The following is a 23,448-nucleotide window of genomic DNA, read 5'->3' as shown; positions in this document are numbered from 1 at the left end:
CTGATGTGATACTATTAATAATAATCTTTAATTAATCCCACTTAGTATGACTATTGAATATGACTACTCAAACTGCTCTGGATATACGTATGTATTTGATGAGAACCCTACTTGTGGTGTTACATAATACACAATGTATGTATCATATTATCCTTCTAATATCAAAACAAATGACTACATTATGAAACACATATGGGCCCCAAGAGCTTTAGGTAACTTGTATGGATTTCCTGCCTTTGCATACACTGTTCCCTCTGCCTGGAAAGTTCAGCACCCCTCCCCTCATCTTCCTCAATGGATGGATTCTTCGTTATTTATGCCCCAACCTAAATGTCCTCTCCTCTGTGAAGCATTCCCTGACTCTCTTCAGTGTAATCAGCCACGTCTTGATCTGGATTCCAAGGGTGCTCGATCCACACACATTATTACACTGTAGACATGTCCATGCCACATTAAGGTCCTCTCTCTGTGCACCTTTGTCCCCCCACCCCACCAGTGGGCTCCTGGGAGGCAAGACCAATCTTTGCCTCCTCAGTTTTGGATACAATGTACCCTGTTAGCCTAGGGGCAGTGGGGCATCTCACCTCTACAGCTTCCCAAAGGGAGGGGAACATGGGCAGAAATGTCATACGATTGCTGAAAGTCCATTAATCTAGTTCTAGAAGTTTCAACACAGAAGTTTCAGTTCTCATCAATTTTGTGATTCTGCAAACCCCTAGTTTCCATCGATAGAGAAAAGTAAAATAAAGAAAAACTCACTTTAGAGTCGGCGGACCGGCACATTAACCAGCACCAGGGACGGAGAGGGCTAACCATTGCCCCCATCAGTAACGAGGCAGGGCTGATGGGACGTGCAAGTCAAGCTACATCTCTGGGGAAAGGTGCATGGCTCCAGGACACATTCGCGTGGGATGAAGAGTTTGCCCTCCGACTGGATCCATTTACAGGAGAGGAGCAATGACCAGGAAGAAGGAGCCCCTGGCTGGAGAGGAAGCATATATCCTTCTTTGCGTCTGGACAAAGCTGTCCCTATTGAGGCTACCGACAACTATACTGTGAAACATGGAAATCAGAGGCCATGTAAGTACTTATTGTAACCCAGTAAAAATATGTGGACTTGTGTGTGTGTGTGTGTGTGTCTTTCTACTTCACTGTGCTTTCCTTCCCAGAAATAAAAGCCAAAGTAATTAAGCATGATTTGGCTTAACCATTATGGTGTGCATCCGGCTTTAAGCCTTGGCTTACAATTCTGTTAATCATCAACAAGCTTCATGATGAGAGGGCTCCCTTCATCCAAAAATCCCAAGTGCTTACTCATAGTTCTTAGATGTTTTCAGTGGCATTTGGGATTTTGTTTCCCTTTGAATGGGTTTTCCAGAGCATTTAGAGGACCCGGTTCCAAAGGAGCTGCTGCCAGAGTCCTCACTGCGTCTTCACCACCTGTGCCTCATGGGAAGGTTCCCGGAGTGGTTTTGCTAGTGGGTTGCCCGGCAAGACTCTGCTGCATGCCTTGTCTCTGAAGGGTGTCCTCATCAGTCTTGACACAGCTTTTCTGCTCCAGTCCGACACAAAGACTCAATAGATGTGTGCCACACACGCATACCTGGGGCTCAGTGTCAAGGGCACACACACACATCTAGGGCTCAGTGCTGAGCTCCACAGGACAAAGCAGGTTGTAGTAATGGTTTCCCCGCCTCTGGGTGTTGATGGGTGCACTGGGAGACCAGATGTTCATGGAAGAAACTCAGATGAGAGCAAGTGAGATCGAACCAGATCCGAGGCTTGATGTAATAGAATGTGCCAAAGCAGATGGGACTCCAGGACCAGAGATGGAGTGCGAGGGTGTTCTGGAAGAGGAGGGATTGAAATGGGCAGCAAGGGGGAGGCGCGATGAAACCGAGGTGGCCCCACATCCAGGCCCTGTTTTTCTGTTCCATTTCCGGGGGCAAAAATGCTAGAGGGTGAGGTTAGGATCTTTGTCTGGTCGGCTCCCTCACTGATCCACACCAACCACTTAGAACAGTGCCCAGCACACAGTAGGCTCTCTGAGAATGAAATGCTGATGAATGCAGTGGAGGCCTGGGGTCCCCCCTTCTATCCCTAAGTCCCCACCACCTTGCAACAGACTCAGATGGTTGATATACAAATCTAACCATCACTATGGGGTCAGCATACTTGGGGAACAAACTGTATACAGCCGAGGTCTCTTACAAATAGCTTTGAACACATTCAACATATCTGGTTTAACTGTTGCTGCCATAAAGACTGAAAGCCACAACCACTGTCTTTCAAGTTACCCCCACGCCTTCCCTCGCCCAAGCTTCCAGATGTGACAATGAGGCTCCGTGTGCTTCTGTTGCTTCTGGACCATTTGCCCTCCAGCTCTGGGCTGAGCCACTGTGTGGTCTTGAGCAAGCCACATAACCTCTAAAAGATTCATTTTCCCTCTATGTGAAATTAGTGGGTTGGACCACATTATCTCTAAGGTTCCTTCCCAAACAGTGATTCAAGAGACTGGAATTCAGTATGCAACACCACTCTTTGGCTCTTGGGGAAGACAGACTGTTTTTTATTCGAGCCCCAGATCCACCCTTCTGCGGAGAAAACCACAGTGACCTCCTGGCCCCCTCCTCACCAGCCAGGAAGGTGTGGCCAACCCGTTGCTGCTTTTTTTTTTTTTAAATATTTTATTTATTTATTTGACAGACAGAGATCACAAGTAGGCAGAGAGGCAGGCAGAGAGAGAGAAACAGGCTCCTCACTGAGCAGAGAGCCCGATGCGGGGCTCGATCCCAGGACCCTGAGATCATGACCCGAGCTGAAGGCAGAGGCTTAAACCACTGAGCCACCCAGGTGCCCCCAACCCGTTGCTGCTTTAAGGTATTCTGTGTTTGCTGCTTCTCCCTTTGCAACCGCCCATCCCCATCTTCCCACTGTTAAGCTCTCTAGATCTTTTCTTCTCCTTTCTCTTCCCCTTGGCCCTTGACTCCTTTAAGATTTGGTTAAAGAATCTGGGGCCACATTTTGGATCCTCGACTGTCAACCTCCCCTCTGTAGGACCACCTGCTTCTCTTCATTCTTGCGCGTGCTCCCCCAACTCCATCTATGTTTTGCTTGAGTGTGACAAGTACCTCCTCATGCCTCATACCATTCCTCTGGCCTTCTCCACTAGGCTTGAGAGATCAGATGTTTTTATGACAAGGACGGGGCCATGTGTTGAGTATCTGCTGTGCACCAAGAACTTTCTGAAAATCGCCTCTTCGATCTTTACTAAAACTCTATGTTGACATATTCCTCAACATTTCGAAGATGAAAAAATGAGGGCACCTGGGTGGCTCAGTCAGGTAAATGTCTGTCGTGATCTCATGGTCCTGGGATCAAGCCCTGCATCAGGCTCCCTGCTCAGCGGGGAGTCTGCTTCTCCCTCTGCCTCTGTCCCTCCCCCTGCTTATACTCTCTCTCTGTCAAATAAATAAATAAAATCTTTTTTTAAAAAAAGATGAAAAAGTGATGCTTAGAGAAGTCAGCTTGCCCAAGTGAGTACACACGGGACCAGAGATTCAAGCTCGGGCCTGTGTGTCTCCAAGCCCAAGCGTGGGTCTTCTCGTACTCTGCTAAAGACATTAACGCTGTTCGGAGGTTTGTGATATGCATTTGTAGTTTAGTGGTCACTCTTAGATTCAGAAAATTTTTAAAGTTGGAACATATTTAAGAAATCATTTAGTTTTAGTGACTTCTAATAGAGCCTAAGAAACACAAGAACAACCCACACAGAAGGAAGGAATGACACAATTATATGGAAGAATGCATGCCTATTATATACATCTATAATAAAAATGTAAGTATATCTTTACAAGCTTCCATGGAACCGTTACAAAAATTGGTGTATTTGGCTACAAAGAAAACCTCGAGCCTTTTTCTATGGCTGAAACTGTCTTGTGTACAATATATCCCTGAGCTGCATCACACATACTTGATGTTCTAGCCAAAAGAAAAACAAAATAATTTGCTGCGGTCTAAATATGCCCCTATCTTTCCGAGCTGGCAACCCTTCTTTACTCATACTGTGTCTGCTGCGACTTGAGATGGCTTCCTCACTATCTGTCAATGGAACTCCTAAACATTTGTCAGTCCCGTCTTGAATGTTCTCTTCTCCACGTGACTGTTCCTGATCTTTCTAATAGGGTGTGATGTGATTATTAGAGTAATGTGTGTCTTAGCTTTAACTAACCTGCTTGTTGGGGTCCACCTTTAGAGGACAGATGTGGGGTGGCGGGTCTCACCTCTTCATACCACAGCACTTAGCACAAACCTTATACACAAGATAGCACTCACTATACAGTTTTCAGTTTATCTGAGAGTTGTGTGTTTTGCCTTGGTGCGAAGTAGAAATTTTAAAAAATGGTAGATGAGCAGATTTTAGCGCTTTCTAATATAAAGCATTTGGTCTTCTACATCAATTACTCCTATGTCCCTTAAATACGCCTGGGTTGAAATTTTAGCATTCTTTCTGTCAGTTCATATTAACTTTCTAAGCTAAAGTAAATAAATTTATGAACATGCTGAATCAGGAAATATGGGTTTTTTTTTTAAGTAAAGAAATATTTTTAAAGGAGAAGTGCCTAATTGAGCATGCATGTCAACAACACAGTGCAAGAAAATAGGGAAAGAAAACACCCTCGATAGCATTCATTTTGAGACTAAATAGATTTTTTCATTTATTTTGTGATTTTCCAGTAAAGCACCCAATAATTCCTTGCAAGCAAATTTTCTCAAAAAATGTCAAATAAAATTTTGTTTCAGCCTCTCGTGACCTGCCAAGCACAATTAATCACTTTTCTCCAATGTAGCTGAGATGCTTAAAAGATTTAGCTACACAAAAGGAAAGGAAAGTTAAAGGAAGGTGCTAAAGTTATCCTTTGTATTTGGACAGATCTAAACAGTTCTGCAAAGCATTTTGTTGATGTTATTTATTAAATATTTCTCATATGCCATCAAGATGAATATTATTATCATCCCCATTTTATAGATGAGGAAATAGAAATCTAGGAAGGTCATTTGACCAACAGACATATGTTAGGAGAAAAAGGAAAAGGAAGGAAAGAACAAAGGACAAAAATATGTCTTACAAAGGGTAAAGATGGCAGACTGAGCAGAACACAATTGTTTTTCTCTTTCTTTTCCAAAATGCCATTCCAAAGAGACCCACATGTTACAACAACTATAAAACAAGAAAGCATACAATCAGCAGATAAATTTTTTGAGGAATTTCTGGATATTAGAAAGTTTATGTTGGCAAGAGACCATTGCAGAAGAAATCACCAAAGCAGACTACTGCAGAGATGGAGAAAATTCTAGACTCTGAAACGAAAGGTACAACGAGCAGGCTTCGCCATCAAGTCGGAGTGGTCATTATGTCAAGGACAGGACTGCTGAAGAACAGATGGCCGTGCCCCATCCCCCCAGAGGCCAAGAGAGCAGTTGGTAGGAGATTCAACATGTCTGTCTGAAACACCAAAAATGAAGCAGGCAAATGTCAGGCAGAGATATAAAAGACTTGGACAATGCAATCTATAGCTCTGATATAATAGCTGCAAAAAAAGTCCCTGTACCCAGTGATTAGGAATGAACCTTTTTCTCCAGCTCATTTGGAATGTTGACAAAGATAGTCCATATACTAGGCCATAATGTAAGTTTCAATAAATTTCAAAAACTCAACCTCACAGATACCACATTCCCTGACTGGAGTATGATCAAGTTAGAAATGAACTTGGGCCATACTTCTGAAGACGTAATTAAATAAAGCAAGAGTCCGAGAAAATACTGTAATGACAAATTTTTAAACCACTTAAGACCAAATAATAAAATATCTCAAAACATAAGGGATGCAACAGAAGTGGTATTTCAAGAAAAAGCAGTTGAAATAACTGCTCATATTTGAACAGATTAAAGGCTGAAAATCAATGAGCTATACATAAATTTATGCAAAGTTAAAAAAAAAGTTAGAGAAAAAAACAAGAGGACGAGATGAATCCATCCAAAGAAAGGAGAAGGAAAAAGGAAAGCAGAACCAAATGGGACAGAGGATCGACAACGCCAAAAGTTGGCTTTTCATAAAGACTAATAAAGCTGATAGACTGCGGGTGAGAATGGCCAATAAAATGGAATGGGGAGAGAACAAAGGATGTCTGGAGCAGCTCTAGACACATCTCTAGGTGCTACAGACAGTGGAAAGATCATCAGAGAGTTGCTAATAATCGATTTAATAAAAACAGAAATACATCAAACCAAGTGGATCTATCTCTGGAATGCAAGGGTAGTTTAACATTATGTACTCTATCTCTGAACTTTATCACACTGATGGAGTAGGGAGGGAAAAACCATATGTTCCTCTCAGTAGACAGAGATAATGCATTACATAAAATTCAATACCTATTCATGATTAAGAAATAAATTGCTCATCGTACCATAAACAGGAAAGGGTTTATCAGTGTGATAAAATGTATCATCACTTGCAGCTAACTTCATTTTTCTTGTAGAAAGCATCTTTTTTAAAAATTTAAATTCAATTTAAGCTAGCTTCCTTTTTAATGGCAAAGTGGTAGAAGCATTCCCTTTAAATCAGGAACAAAATAACACTTCCTCTGAAAGTCCTCCCCAGAGCAATAAGAATTGTTTTTTTTTTAAGGTATTAAGAATTGGAAAAAGGGAAAATTCAAAATGGTCATTATTCACAGATTATATGATTATGTACTTAGAAATCATAAAAGTTCCTATAGATAATTGATTGAAATGAATGGCAATTGAAATTCACAATTAAACAAATTATTTGGACATAAGATCATTCGTGTTTCTAAGCATTAGCAAAACAAAAAATCTAAAGATATAAACAAATCTAAAAAAAACCGAATCTGGAAAACAGATTGGCGTTTCCTCAAAAGTTAAAAATAGAGCTGCACTACTAGGTATTTACGTAAAAGATACAAATGTGGTGATCTGAAGGGGCACCTGCACCCCCAAGTTTACAGCAACAATGTCCACAATAGTCAAACCATGGAAAGAGCCCAGATATCCATCAACAGAAGAATAGATAAAGAAGATGTGAGATATATATGTGATGGAATATTACTCAGCCATCAAAAAAACAAAGTCTTGCTATCTGCAATAATGTGGATGGAATTAGAGGTATCATGTTAAGTGAAAGAAGTCAGTCAGAGAAAGACAAAATACCATATGATTTCACTCCCGTGTGTAATTTAAGAAACAAAACAGAGAATCATAGGGGAAGGGAAGGAAAAATAAAGTAAGACGAAATCAGAGAGGAAGACAAACCATAAGAGACCCTTAACTATAGGAAACAAACTGAGGGTTGCAGGAGGGGAGGGTGGTGAGTGGATGGGGTAACTGGGTGATGGGCGCTAGGGAGGACATGTGATGTAATGAACACTGGGTGTTATACACAACTCACGAATCCCTGAACTCTTTCTCTGAAACTAATAATATGATATGTTAATTAATTGAATTTTAATAAAATTTAATAAAAATAAACAATTTACCATAGCAGATGATAACAATATAGCTAGGAATACATCTAAAATTAAATACATGCAAGAACTTTATGTAGAAAATTGTACAATTTCACTGAAAAACTTCAAAGAAAACCTAGGTAAATGTAAAGCTAATAGTATATTCGTGGATAGAATGGCTCAATATTGAAATGTTAGTGCTCTCATATTGCTTTATAGATTCAATACAATTCTGATAAAAATACCTAAAGGATTTTTTTCAAGGGAAATTGATAAGTTCTAATTTCACAAAGCCGGGCAAATGTCTAAAAACAGCTAACACTCTCCGAAAGAATTAGTAGAAAGATTTCAACAAATGGTCTCGCAACAATTGATTACCAGTATATGGAAGAAATGAAGTTAGGTCCATTATTCACATTATTCACACATTATTCATACCCCAAAAAATCAGTCCTAAGTGTATCAGAGACATAAATGTGAAAGGCAAAACTTTGATAATTTTATAAATGAATATAGAATAACACCTCTATAAGCTTGGGGTTGATAATTTCTTAAGGAAGACAAAGTTAACATCAAGTAACTTAAATTCAAACACACTAAACCTGAGGAATTCTGTTGATCAATAGATGCTACAAAATTTTAAATTTGGGGCACAAACTGGAAACTATTACATGGAATAACAAAGGAGTTATATTCAAAACATACAAACTTAAGTCAGTAGTGAAAAAGAGAAGAACCACATCTAAAATCCGGAAATAGATATGAACAGGTGTCTCAGGGGAGAAGAAACACGGATAGGCTCCATATATGTCAGTATCACAGGACAGCAATAGCGGTTAATCAGAGAAGTGTCAACTAACGTACGCTAATAACATATTACACTGACCAAAATTAATCTATCTGATGATGTCAAATATTGACAAGGAGATAGATAATTGAGAACACTTAAACACTGCTAGTGAAGGTGAAACCTGACAACCACTTTAGGAATCAATTTAACATTATCTTGTGGAATTAAACAAACAGGTACTCTCTGACCCCCTAATTCAATACTTCTAGGTATACACCCTAAAGGAATAGACATGGGAATAGACATGGTCCAAATGGCTCAGAGCAGCATTGTTTATAACAGAAAACAAGCCAACCTAGGAAGAACTCAGATAGCTATCAACAGAAGAAAAGACAGTTTATCACAGAGAATGCTTGCAGCGGTAAAAATGAATGAATTCTATATGGGTCCCTGTGTTGAATGAAAAATCAAGTTGAATAAAGAACACAAGATACCATGTTTATATAACTCAAAACAAAATAAAATAAACAATATAGTCTTAGAGAAATATATATATATAAATAATAAAATTATTTTTAAAAAAGGCAAGGAAATGACAACCATCTTCTCGCTGGGAGAGAAGAGAGGAGGACGGGCCTGGTTACTAGCATATAGTATTGGGTATATTTTATGTCTTTAGTTAGGTGGTAAGTCCATAGGTGTTTGTTTTATTATTTTGTTTCATAACTTGCTTATAGTGTACATATATTTTCCTATAGATATTAAATATTACACTTTTTTTTAGAAATAGGAGAAAGTAAAATACATACTCAAAAACCACCTCTTCACAAAAGGTGGACTTTATGACTGAGTTCAACAGACCTTCAAGAAGAGGCTAATTCCTCTGTTATTTAAACTGTTTCAAAACACACTAAAAGATGAGAAACTTTTGAATTTATTTTATAAACTAGAAAAACCCTTGTCTAGTACAATAAAGGAGAGCCATGAACAGAACTCATTTACAAAACCCCCAAATTCAAAAGAAAATATTCACAAATCAGATCTAATAGTGAATTTAATGAATAAATCCCCATGACTAAGATAGTTCCTAAAAGGCAAAGAGAGTCCAGCATTAAGAAATGTACTAATATAATTCACTGTTTTAAATTTATTTTTTAAAATTCAGTTAGCCAAGGTATAGCACATCATTGGTTTTGATATAAAGTTCGAATGATTCATCAGTCAGTTTAACTCACCTTTTAAGTAGATTAAAGGAGGATAACCCATCAGCACTTTGTGAAGGCAAACAACATTTGCCCAAATTGAACAACATTTCTGTAAAAACTTAGAAAGGACATTGTCCCTGGATAAAATTGATCTACCTTAAACATCTGGCAGGCATCACACTTACTGATGACAGAGTAGAAGCTTTCCCATTTATGCCTGAAAGAGGAGAATGTTCAATTTCATTGCTCTGCTTTAACACCATGTACTGGAAGTCCTAGTAATTGCAAGAAGACAAGAAGTAGAAACAAGTACCAGGTATCAGAAAAGCAGCAGCAGAATCGTCATCATTTGCAAGTTGTAGGCTTATACACACATAGAGGCATTGGTATGTAGGCATATTCTCCCATGCACACATAGGCATATACACACGTATGTGTGTAGTCATATATATACATGCACGTGCAGGCATATACACACATGTGTGTGGGCACAGACTCATGTACACATATATACACATGTGTGTGGGCATATACACACATGTGCATGTAGGCATATACTCCGTGTGTGTGGGCATATACACACATGTGTGTAGGCATATATACAAATGCGCATGTGGTCATATACACATGTGCATATGTAGACATAGACACACATGCGTGTGTAGGCATATAAGTTCATACACTCATAGACCCACATGCACGCTTGCACACACCTTTGTGCTTTAAAATGTTTAGGAATAGTTCCAGAAGAACAAATGCCAAATTGTTAATGATGGTTTCATCCAGGAAGGGAGGAAGGATTGGGAAGGGAGTCGGGGGGAAGAGGAGCCTATAACTTTTCATTCTTTCCATTTCTTGAAATTGTGTCTATAACAACAATAGCTTTCTTAATTTAGGAGAAAAACAGTTCAAAATGCTGAAAGTCATATGGTTGCACATGGTAGACCCAAGACTCAAACTCAGGTCTTGCATGATCGAGTTAGTTCCACATAGTTGGTTTTTCATTCTAGACATCAGAAAGCAAAAGAAAGGTTGAGCCACTGAGCGCTGTGCACAGACATCAGTCATTAGGGTCACTGCGTGCATCCTTCATTTGAATTTGGCCACAAATAAACTAAACAGACTAAAATCTATTAGTAAAAAAAAAAAAAAAAAAAAAACTAAATAGACTAAAATCAGGGCTAGCTTAAGGCTACCACTGCTTACAAAGCAACTCTCCATTGATTAATTTATTTTAATCCTTAAACGGCAATTTCAATAATGTCCAACCATGAAAATGTCCCACAGTAGTAACCTAAATGGCATGTCATAAAGGATAAAATTAATCTTAAGACTGCAGATATGTAATTTCTGCAACTTTCAAAAGCACAGAGAAAAAATTCCAACCCTAGGGATCCAGGGACAAACCTTCTCCTGCCACATCCCCTCACAACGTATGCCTCTGTAATCTGAACCAAGCATTGTTTCCAGAACATGTCATGTTCTTTCTTATTTCTGGGGCTCTGTAGATGTTTTCCCTCTGCCTGGAATGTCCTCCCTCCCTCTTTTTCCACTTAAAATGCTTACCCATCTGTGAAGAAAAGAGTTAACACAGCAGACCTGAGTGCTCGCCTTTAAAAAGACCTGCTAACGAGGTTGGCCACTGACTGGCGTCTGGGAATGGATTTGGGGAGGGCCCCCACACTCCCAGAGCTGGTAAAAGTGGCTCACTATGCCTATGCTGTACTAACAATAGGTTTATGCTGAACACCCTGCTTACTTTCTGGAAATCTGTCCTGCTGGTACACAACAGGCAGAGGGTGCCTATGTGGCCAGCCCCCCATAAAAACTACAGGCACTGAGTCTCTGACAAGCATCCCGGGTTGATAACATTTCACACGTGTTGTCACAACTCAACACTAGGAGAATCAAGTGTGCCCTGCATGACTCCACTGGGAGAGGACCTGTGGAATGCTGCACTTGGTTCCCCCAGACTTCACCCAGGCACCTTACTCTGTAGCCTTTTGCTATAACAAATCACAGCTGGGAGTGCAATTACACGCGGAGCATTACTGAACCTGGGGATTGTCTTGAAGACCCCGGACACACAGACCTTCAAGTCTCAGTTCAAATATGAAGTTGTTTGTAGAGTTTCTGTTCACGTCGTAGGCGGATTTCATTGCTTCTTTGCCCCTCTGCCTCTGCTCTCGCAATTAAAGAGAATTTCGTATTGCATGATCATTAACTGTTTGCACTCGGTGCCCTCATCAAAGACAAAAGACCTTCTCTCTTTCACCTTCCCTTCCTGAGCGCCTAGCTTGCACACCCAGGCAGCAGGTGCAACAGTAACCACAGTAATTGCTAGTAAGTTTCACACTGCCTAAGACACAAGCTAACGGCCCTACACACACCCTCACTTTCCATCCTTCCAACCACCTCTTAAAGCAGCTACTGTTACTGCCCTCCTTGTAAACATAAAACACAGATGGGTTACATATACAGATTATATGCACTAAATGATTTTTTATTAGATCATGTATTTTATTATTTTTTTCTACCAGCTAAGTACATGCTTACTGTACACAATCGAAAGGTACACAGACGCATGGTGCAATGGAAATCTCTCAGGTGCCCTCCATCCCCAGCCACCCCGTCTCCTCCCCTTTCCTGTATATCCTCCCAGAGAGGGGATGACAAATATGTTCATCCATTTTACACAAAGAGTAGCATTTTATACGGGGTGCCTGGGTGGCTCAATGGGTTAAAGCCTCTGTTTTCATCTCAGGTCATGATCCAAGGGTCCTGGGATCGAGCCCCGCATCAGGCTCTCTGCTCAGCAGGGAGCCTGCTTCCTCCTCTCTCTCTCTGCCTGCCTCTCTGCCTACTTGTGATCTGTCTGTCCAATAAATAAATAAAATCTAAAAAAAAAAAAAGAGTAACATTTTATACATGCCGTGCTGCAATTTGCTCTTCTCACTTCACAACATATCCTGGCGGTCATTTCCTACCCGTATGTGCAGAACCACGTCATTCTTTCTGAACACCTGCCTAGTGCCCCTGGTCAAGGGACATTTGGGTTTTTGCAACAACCTAATTCTGAAAAATGGTTCAGAGGGCATTTTGCACATTTGGAGTAGATTTATACAATAAAGTATTAGAAATGGAGAAGTTGGGTCAAAGAGCTATTTCGTCTTCATTTTTAATGTCAAAAAAATTGATCTCTAAAAAAGTTTTTACTTATATTCCAGTCAGTTAACAGTGTCGTGTTAGTTTCTCATGTAGGAGACAGCAAGTCCACACTTTCCTATGACACCTGGTGCTTTTCTCAACAAAAATGGAGATATTATTCACATAACCACAAAACTTGCTTTTTAAAAAGGTACAGTTTGGTGCTTTTTTAGACACTCACAAGATTGGGACCACAATCTGTACCATTTACGTTGATTTTTAATTTTAATTTTGAATTTTGATAGGTTTGCCAAATTGCTTCATCAAAATGAACATAAACATCTTTTTGACCCACTTTCACTGTTTTGATTTCCAAGTTGCCTCTCCCTCCCCCTCCTCACACATAACAGTGTCTCACTGGTCTTCTCTGAGGACGTAAGTCCAAATTCAGGAGAGAAAAATGCACACTTCCACTCCCACACACCCTCCGGCAGGGTCCAGCAAACAAACCGGATCCCGGCGTGTTTCACACGCTGGCGAATGCACTAGAAGTCCAGCCTGCCTTTACATTCTTCGGGGGGATGTGTACAATCTTTGCAAGTTAACACTGCTGCTCTCCTAATGTTGACAAGGCCAAAGGCTTTCTAGTGACCTCAGCCTTCTTACCAGGTCATGAGAACCGAATGCTCCTGCAACCGGAAAATCAAGGAAGGAACAGCCCTTCCCTGTGTTTGTTTTCAAACCCACACGCCCACACCACACCAGGTTGTTTGTCCTTGGTTCAGTTACTGGGGCCAACAGTGCCAGCAACAGGATGCCAAACAAGGGTTGCTTGGAATAACACCCCCTCCTCCCACCACCTGCCCACCCCTGCCTATCTGCAAGGACTTCACACCCTAGAAAACGGACTCCGAGCTTCTGCCCAGAGTTCGCTGCCTGGCTTCCAGCCCCACGCTGAGCCCCCGGCAGCTAAGCGACACAAGGTGTACAGCCCTCTCTTCCCCTTTTTCCTTTTCCCCCCGTGTGTTTTTATGAACATCCAAAGGGAAGATAATTAAAACCTGCAAGAAACCCGGCTGGCAGCGAAAAAGAAAATCTTGGTGACTTGGGGACGACGCCACATGTTTATGGGTGAGTCTTGTAAGTAACAGGGCTATAAAAAAAGAGGTTCTTATAAATACGTGCCACATTCTTCAAAGCTCTGTATAAACGACGTTCTTTTTAAGCAGGGAAGGGGAGCTACTGGCATACTCATGTTCCTTCCTCATCACTTCATTTCCAGCAAGGGGAAAAGAATCCTAATTGTACAGTTTCCTAGGAGCACAGTAGTTAACGGAGCTGAGGCTCTGTAAGCGACACGTGCATGGGCGTGTGCACGGGTGCACATGTGCTCCGAAGCAGGAACACAGAAACGAGGACCAGGCACATGAGTGTCTGTATTTAGCGTGGCAGAGCAGAACAAAGGGGCAGGAGGGCAGGCATCACGTCACCTCTGATTGGGTTTTCTGGCTATTAAGCCCTTGCACTTGAATGCCAAAGACAGAAGTCATGCCTTCCTCTCCCAAGCTGGGTGAGCCAGTGGAATCCCCTTTCATTTTTCGCCTGCTTTGCTGACTGTAAAGAGAAACAGGGCCGCCCGCCTCTCTGCATGTGACACAGGACTGGGGCACATGCATTCCAGAGTGGCCGTCCCCAGAAGCCAGCTGTGTGCAGGTAACTGCAGCCTGCCCTTAGCCTTGCTGTTAATAAGAGTAATTGGCACGCCACTGAGGGGCTGCTGGGGCGCTCTGATTTGCTCTGCACGGGGGTCTCCCCATACCATATGCGCAGGCAGCGGTGATAGAAATATTTTCCATATGAGCTCTCCTCTCACATGCTTAAGTGCTCCAGGCTGAGTTAGGCCGGCCCATTTGTCATTTACTCTGCACAGTAAAAAATCGACAGGGAAGTTGCAAACCCCGGCTACAACTAGAGGGCAATGGTCTGCTTTCAGCTTTCCAGCATCACAAACCCATTCAGTTCCTCCAACTCCCATTCAAGCCCTCCACTGACCCCCTGCCCCACCCCGCCCCCCTCCAGCCCAGGCCCAAAGAGTATCTGCAGAGCAGAGGACACGGGTAACTAATAGGCTAAAAGCCTGAAACAAATGACCCACTGCTGCACGCCTCTGAGCCACATGTCTATTTTGAATGCACAGCGAGCCCCGCAGCCTGGCTTTGGGAGCGCTCTTGCTTCCACTCACAGAGGAGGGAAAAGTCATTACATGCAGCTTTTTCTTGCCTGCTCCATCCTGACAGTGCTAACAAAAGGCAAAGCTGTGATATGGCCCATGGCCTTTTTAGGAGAAGGACTTTTCACTTGGCTTTTCGAGAGGAAGGTGGATTCCGGAAAGAGACTGTCCTTCCATTCATTGCTCGCACATCAGTCTTTGAGATCTTTCATCAGAATAAAAAGTAAAAGGAGCGAATGAGGCAAATGGTTGCAGCCTTATTTGCAGGTGCGGGTGGATACCCCTACGTGCTTCCCACTCCAGGCCACATGGTCCCCCCTTCCAATCTCTTTGCTGCATCAAGACCTGGCTGCCCGAGCATCTATGATGTTCAGAAATATATCCAGCAAACATGAGCTAAACCCGTAAGAATAAATCATCCTCGCCTCCTTGCCTTAGTAGCTCTGGGCATATTCCAGCCCTGTCATGTATCACTAGCCCACTGCAAACCTATGATCCAAAGTTAAACACAGATTTTTTTCCAGGCACATCAAAGCAAAGAGGAGTAAAATGTGATGCAAAAGCAGTAAAGAAAAGCATTTCCTCTAGCATGCATATCCTCTCTCCAACACTGGAGAAAAATTCTCAAAAGGTAACAGTCCCTATCGGAATCTGATGTGCACATTTTTTTTTTCTCTGCAGCGGCAGAACGAGAAATGTGCACGCTCCAGGCATCTGTCACCGAGGCCATGCCAACCGCCCAGGGTGGCAACTGTTTAGACAACCTCAGAATGAGATTTTAGAAATGACGGGATTCTTCAAGAAGAAAAGTCTTTCTGTAAGAAAAGGCAAAGCAAGCCTGAAAACGCAATATAAAGCATTACTCTTTGCACACCATAAAAACCCCGTTGCCTGATCCCTCTTGGTAGATAGAAAAGGAAATATAGTGCTGACAAAAATACAACTTCTGACAAGATATTTTATTTGGCTTACCTCTCCCCCAGGTCTTGCTAACACTGTTGTTTGAACGTGGAGCAATGTTAATATCAGGTAGCTGACAAACATTATTACCCAAAGTTAGAACTACCCTAGAGGAGAGCTCCGTCTGCCAAGTGCTAACAGCTAGCAGATGCACTTGTGTCTCGGGATTCCAGCCCTGGAGTTCCGCTAGGCACCGCGCTGCTTCCCTCTGCTCTCCCTCACTGTACTACCCGGAGCTCCGAGCTCAGCCTCTGCTCTGAGGAAAACTGGTAAGCTGATCTCTTCATGTAATAACTTCTCCCGGCTGGGGGAGGGGACAGGAGCCAGCTGGGAGCTGGGGGGCTGCCTCGAACAGAAAGCAGAAAGGGGAGGGACAGAAATCAATGTGGAGTTCTGCATCTGGTCTCATTCATGCGAAGGGATCCAAGGTAAGCGCTCCGCATGCAGGGGGGAAAGCCCTGCTTCATCAGGAGTAGCGAATTGCAGCAGGCTGAGCTCCGGGCTGCGAGCTGGGAGACACCTTCCTAGTCCAGGATCTGCCACTGACAAGCTGTCTGCCTGGGTACGCTGCCAACCCATTCTGGGCCTCAGTTGGTTTTCTCGCTGGTACGGTCAAGGGCCAGGTAGTTGACCTCTGCGTTCCCTTTCAGTTCTGACTTGAAGGCTGTAGCAATCTGGGCAGTCAAAGGCTGCGTTACCAAGGGCAGCCACGAAGGGGGAAGAAGTCGCACGGATGCTGTGTGTTGATGCAACAGCCACGAGGGCATGAATGGATGGGGACCGAAGAAGCCACTTTGGCCCCCACTTGCTGCCTCCCTGGGTCACTGTGCCTAACCAAGAGCTTGACGAATTCTTGCAGGTGATGTAAAAATAAATGATAAGCTGGGAGCAAGTGAAGCCCAGGGGCTAGACGGTGCGGGCACAGTGCACTAAAACGCAGGATGATTTTCAAGAAGTATTTCTGGGTAGAATCAGTTGACCACCAATGTGGGGCTTGGGAACACAGGGAACACGGGAGCTGTCTGGAGAGTGGGTCCAGCCGAAGCCTACAGTCCATTTGAGATGCACCCTAAGTGGCCACCTCTTATTATGAAATAGCAGAGCCCATTATCTAAAATAGGTGGAGAATCCACCAAGTATTAGATTCTGCTTAGGATGGGCTCAAGAAAGCATTCTGAGGCCAAGGAGAGGACACCAGCATGACGCAGTGGAATGGCCCGGGCCCTGGACCCCGGGGGATGTTGGTTCAAAGCCCAGGTCTACCACCAACTCCCCGTGGGTTTGCGGGAGAGTATTTAACTCCAGTGGGCCTTGGTTGCCCCACCTGTGAAACGGGAAAGGCCATCCGATGGTTTTGATGACCATCAAGGAGGTCACCAAGGCACAAAACTTGGCATAGTTCCAGACACACAGTAAGCACCGAATATACCAGCTTTCCCTCTGATCTGAAATTAATATCAATACTCCATCCCAGCAAGGAAATTAATCAATACTTGAAAAGCACTCGGCTGTGGGCATTTTTCTTGCCTTAATCGGGAAACTTTAAACCAACTGCCATTTGGAACCACCTCAAAATGTCTATGATCACCAGTCACATGACAATTTACTAGTAGGTTGGTTTTTGCGGGGGGAGTGTTGGGTGAAGGGACTTAGAATCCCTTTTTCCAAGGCTAGAAGAGACAACAAATACGTTGGAGATACTGTCTCCAGTGAGAGAAAGGAAAGACTGACTTTCTTCTCTTCCTCATCCTCCTCTTCTGCCTCCTTCCTGTTCATTATTATTATTATTATTATTATTATTATTATTATTATTATTATTATTACTGGTTAGGCTTGGGTCTGCCAGGCTAGCTGGCTGGAAACGCACAGTCATGCATTCAACAACCACCCCCCACCCCCTCCCCCCACCAACCCTGCCAGAGATGCAGACATTGTCTAAGAAAGTCAAGGTTCTCGAAAGACCAGGGGCTCTTGCCTGGTCCAGGGTTTGAGAAACCTTCTGTAAAGGGTCCGAAAGTAAGTATTTTGGGCCTTGCAGAGCATACGGTTTCTGTGGCAACTATTCAATCCTGTCGTGGTTGAACACAAGCGGCCAGAGACAAAATATACACTAAAGGGTGGGGCTGTGTTCCAAAAAAAACTTTGTTTACAGAAAGAGGCAGCAGGCCAGATTTGGCCCGTAGTTTGCCAGCCCCTGGTATGGACAACTTCCCAATTGTCCCTCAACCCACTGCAATCTGACTTTTGACCTCTGCTCTACAACAAGGGCTCTGGAAACGTCTCCGATGACCCCTGTGTCATAAAATGCGGAGGCTAATTCGTAGGGCTTACCTTATTTGACATCTTTGCAGCATTAACCACGTCCTCGATTTTTTAATATGCTGGTAAAACACGCACACCCTAAAATGTGACCACTTTCAACATTTTTTACGTGTACAATTCAGGGGCATTCAGTCCATTCACGGTGTTGTGCAATGCATCACCATCCCCCATTTCTAGAACTTTTTCATTGTCTCAAGAAGAAACTCTTGCATCCATTAAGCAAGAACTCGCTGAGTCTCCCTCCCCACAAGGTGATCTCTATGCGACTTTCTCTCTCTAGGAATTTACCTTCTCTAGGTTCCTCATCGAATAGTAATCATACAATAGCTGTCCTTTTGTGTCTGACTTATTCCACTTAGCGTGACATTTTCAAGGTTCATCTGTGTTGTAGCATGTATCAGTGCTTCATTCTTTTTAAGGCTGAGTAATATTCCATCATAGGTCTATACCACATTTTTTTTATCCATTCGTTTGTTGACGGACACATGGGGTGTTTCCATCTTCTGGCTCTTGTGAATGATGTTGCTCTGAACATGAGTGTGCAAGTCCCTGGTTGAGTCTCTGCCTTCCGTTCTTTGGGGCATATACCAAGGAGGGGAGTTGCTGTATCATATGATTTTTCTACATTTGACTTTTTGAGGAACACCCAACCATTTCCCACAGTGGCCGTTATCAGGTTATAGTTCCACCAACAATGCATGAAGGTTCCAATTTCCCCGTATCCTCTCTAATGCTTATTGTTTTCCACTTTTTTTTTTTATAACAGCCATCTTCAGAGCTATGAAGTTCATGTGCTCCCTTCGGAACCACTCTCTTCCCTTAGCTTCCAGACCACCAAGCTCCTATCTTCCTTTGCCTCGAAAGAGCCAACATTCTTTAAACACCAAGAGCCCAGCATTATTCTAGGAACTGTCCACAGAGTGTGTCACATAAGCCTGACAACAGCCTTATGAGATTAAATAGCTTGTTCTGTGTCACACAACAGGTTGGTAGCAGAGCCAGAATTCTGGCCCTGGCAGTCTGCTTCTAGGACCTGGCTCTCAACGACTACATTGCACTGTCACCACTTTCTCTGGACACGCTCCAGTCCCCTTGCTACTGCCTGTGTCTATCCCTTAAATGGTTGTGTTCTACACCCTCTCTTCTCTATGCCCTCTCCCTCTCCCTGGGTCATGTCACCCTCTCACTGGTCCCGACCACTCTTTATATGCACAGCGTCTCCAGCCAGCTCTCCCCACTGACCTGCCAGCCGCTGTATCCAGTTCCCTAATGCATACTTGGATCTCTCAAATGTACCCCAAATCAACAGTTCCAAGACTGAACTGCTTCCCTGACCCATGTTCTTCCTGGTATCTCCATCTCAGTGAATGACATCACTACCCATCTCATTCCCAGAGGTTGAAAACTGGGTGTTATCTTGAGCCCCACTACTGTCTCACTTGCTTGTCTAAACCATCACCTAATCTGATTGAGTCTTCTTCTAGAGATCTCTGCATCCTTCCCATGGCCTCAGACTCCTGCCCCTGCTCCCATCCAGCCTTCCACCATTTGCTGTTGACTTTCTATAGAGCCTGACCTTGTAAGCTCTTTCTCTGGTCTTTCCCCTTCTAGCCTTCTTCCCCACTACAACCACTGGCATTCTTCTAAAATGTGAATCTTATCAAGTCACTCCTCTGATTCTTTTTTGTTTAGCTTTTTATTTTGAAATAATTTTAAATTTATAGAGTAGTTGCAAAGATGGCACAGAGTCATGGTATATCTTCCCCCAGTTCCTTGTAACGTTAACGTCTTAGACAGCGATGATCTGCACCTTTGTGCAGACTAGGACATTAACACTGGCCCCAAATTAACTAACATAAGGACTTTATTCCCATTTTCCCAGTTTTCCCCCAAATGTCCTTCTTCTGTTCCAGGACCCAGTCCAGGACCCCATGCTGCACTGAATAATAGATGAGTCTCCTTAGCCTCTTCTGATAGATGACAGTTTTCCTCTCTTTGCTTCTCATGACCTTGATACTTCTGAAGAGTCCTGGCCAGGAATTCTATGCAATGTCCCTCAGTTTGATTTTTACCTAGTGTTTTGTCATGATTAGACTAAAGTTACGGGGTTTGGAGAAGAATACCATAGAAGTGAAGTATCCTTCTCATCACATTGTCAGGGGTACCCTCTGTGAACATGGCATTCTGGTGGCATTAACCTTGATCGCTTAGTTAAGGCGATGTCTGCCAAGTTTGCTCACTGTAGTTATTATTTTTCCTTTTCTATACCCCATTCATTAGAAGTGAGTCAGTAAGTCCAGTGGAATTAAGCCCCACTTCCTGGACGGTGGTATCAAAGCCCGTTTGGACAGATGTTAAAACCATCAAAATAATTAATACATATTTGGGGAGGCATATTTTGAGGCTATGCAAATATCCCATTTCTCAAAGTGTCGCCCACCAATTTAAATATTCATCAGTAGCTCTTGCCTGTAGCAATTATTACTGTACTGTTTTAAAGGGTGATTTTCTGCTTCCCACATGATTTCGACCCATCTATTAATCAGAATTCATCAGGAGGGAAGATTTGTTCCTTCTCCCACCTTTATTAACTCAATCATTTATTTATTCCTCCCTGCTTCTTAAAATATTTTGATGGCCCAAGGAAGAAGTCCAAGCTCCTTAATATGACACTTGGAGGCTGTTTGTAATCTGGTCTCTTCCTGCCCTTCCAGCCTCCTCCCCCTCTCTTCTATTCACACACTCCACTCTCCAGACATCCTGACATACAAGAAGTTATCCTCAAATGCCACGTGTCCTTATGCTCTGGGCGTTCTTGCCTCATGCTGGTCCCCTCCTCTAGAATGTCCTTCCCCATCCTCATTGGGTTAGCTCCATCACTCTCTGCCTCTTTGAAAACTCAGCTCATGCTTGTTTATAAGCACCAAATACCGGAGATCCCCTAAATGTTCAGCACGAAAGACGAAACGAGTAATTTGTGACAACCATAATGTGGGATACTCTACAGCATGTAAAATAAATAAATGAGAAAAAGAAAAAAAATGAGCTTGCTTCCTATGTAATGATATGAAACACCTCCAAGATCTGTTATTCAGTGAGAAAAGTAGGATGAACAATTATTGCCCACTATTGCACACTCATGTCACGATTACTCCTACACCTATCATCTACCCATGGAAGAACACCCTAGAGACTGGCCAAAATGGGCTGCCTCCACGAAGTCAGCAGCTTCAGGGCAGAAATGGGAGGGCAACTGATTATTATATAGTCACTTGGTCACCTGTGGACACTGAGCCTTGGAAATGGGGTTTTTCCACATTGTGATGCATTATATGTAAGGTATACTTTGTACCTGTTCAAAGACTTGATCATTCTACAAGAAAAAAAAAAAAGAATGTAAAGCATCTCATTAATAGTTTTTATGCTGATTAGATGATGAAATGATAATCATATATATGTATATATATACATATATATAGGGTTAAATAAAATATAGGGTTAAAATTAATTTTCCTTGTTTTACTCCTAAAAATGTGGCTACTAGGAAGATTTTCCTTTTTTATTTTTTAAAGATTTTACTTATTCATCTGAGAGAGAGAGTGAGCACAAGCAGGGTAAGGGACCAAGGGAGAAGGAGGTTCTCTGCTGAGCAGGGAACCTGATGCGGGGCTCAACACCGGGACTCTGGGATCATGACCTGAGCCAAAGGCAGAGGCTTAATCCACTGAGCCACCCAGGTGCCCCTACTTACTAGGAAGATTTTAAATCACATCCTATCTTCTGTTGGATAGCCCTTCTATAGCCTTTTCATACTCACTGAATTGTCAAACATGCGAATCAACTCCTATTCGAAAAATAAATAAAAGTGAAGTAACAGTAATAATGACAGTTAATGATATAAATAAATAAATGCACAAACCCTCCCACCCCCATCCCCCCTCAGTGATCCGCTCACATGTCACCTTTTCTGAGAGTTGTGACTTGCTAGGCTCCCTGCCAAGCTCAGGGCAGTGCCCCTGGCCTGTGTCCTTGGGCATCTTCTGATGACCTTCAACACTGTATCTGTCCCACTGTACTGTTCATTGTTACCTAACGTATCTGCCTTCCTCAACAGAGAGCAAGGCCTCAATGACAGGATATGTGTCTTTTTGTGTTGCCAAGACTCTGCACATGGTCAGCCTTTTCAGTGTCTGCTGACTAGAGAATGGACGCAGGGGACGGTCCAGTGGGAAACTGTCATAGCTTGTGACGGGCGGTCTTCTGGTGGTGTGCCTTAGAAACCACGAAGGGGAAAATGAAAAGGAGACGTTCTCAGAAGGTACAGCCCTCACGGAAACAATTTCCAACCTAACTTTTGGGTGACCTAGATAGGAAGAATATGAGTGAGCGGAGGACATGGGTGTTATCAGAAAACTGGGAAACAAAGGTTTTCCTAAAGCCACACATTTCACATAAAATGTAATCACACACTTCTGCCTTATCATGACAAAGAATAAACCCACAGCTGACAGCACCTCTCAGGCTATTTTATTTCCCTTAAAAACTGTCTGTCCTTTTATGAAGGAGGAAGTGAGATATAGCCCTCCCCACAGAGGCATATACTGTATGGTTAAGCTGTTAAAATGATGTTTATTTCCTTAAAGATGCTTACGTGGTGCGGAATGGGTCAGAAAAGCCTCTGTCACGAACTTGCCTATGGGTCTGGGAGCAGAGGCAGGTGTTAGTAATTAGCTCTCCCTTTGTGTGGACCCAGGAGCCATTACATAGCCAAGGGAGTGGGAAATGAGCAAAGGAAAGAAATGTTCTCGGTCCCACTGCCCTTGAACACAAGGAGAGTCAGGAGAGCCCAAAGCAAAAGGGAGTCACTGCATCCTTCCCTTTCTCTGGTGTCTGCCTGAAAGGGCCACAGCCTGGCGGCATGAACACCCGTCACCGACAGGGCAGTGGTGCACGTAGGCTGAGCACCTCTCAGGGTGGCTGTGTTCCCTGGGTCACCCTTGAAGTGTGCCAAGCCCTCCACAGACTCTGTCAGGGAGGTACGCACCCAGAGCACTCAGGGCAGGCTCACCTGACGTCTGCCAGCACACTGGGGAGCTAACTCAGAGAAGCCATCAGGCCATTCTCAAGTTTGACCACGGTCTGTATTTTACGCCTTCGTTCCATGGCAGAGATTCTCACATTGTGGTCCCTGGATTGACATCACCAGGGAACTTATCAGAAATGAACATTCTGGGGTGCCTGGGTGGCTCAGATGGTGATGTGTCTGCC

General features: G+C 43.1%; 1 protein-coding gene across 2 annotated transcripts in view; it reads right to left on the bottom strand.

Moving 5' to 3' along the window:
- The window catches only part of THSD4 (thrombospondin type 1 domain containing 4), a 564,181-nt gene that overhangs the window by 186,960 nt on the left and 353,773 nt on the right, over positions 1 to 23,448 (bottom strand). The window contains exon 1 of one of the 2 annotated variants that reach the window (XM_046009652.1): positions 15,871 to 15,942. The exons of the other annotated variant lie outside the window; for it this stretch is intronic. Coding sequence (XP_045865608.1) covers positions 15,871 to 15,942 — 72 coding nt within the window. Of the gene's footprint in view, positions 1 to 15,870; positions 15,943 to 23,448 lie in introns of those variants that run through there. 2 annotated transcript variants of the gene reach the window in all.

This window comes from Meles meles, chromosome 6 (assembly GCF_922984935.1).
Source record: "Meles meles chromosome 6, mMelMel3.1 paternal haplotype, whole genome shotgun sequence".
Classification (NCBI taxonomy): domain Eukaryota; kingdom Metazoa; phylum Chordata; class Mammalia; order Carnivora; family Mustelidae; genus Meles; species Meles meles.
The sequence above is the reverse complement of the archived record's forward strand: the minus strand, read 5'-3'. Positions and strand labels throughout refer to the sequence as shown.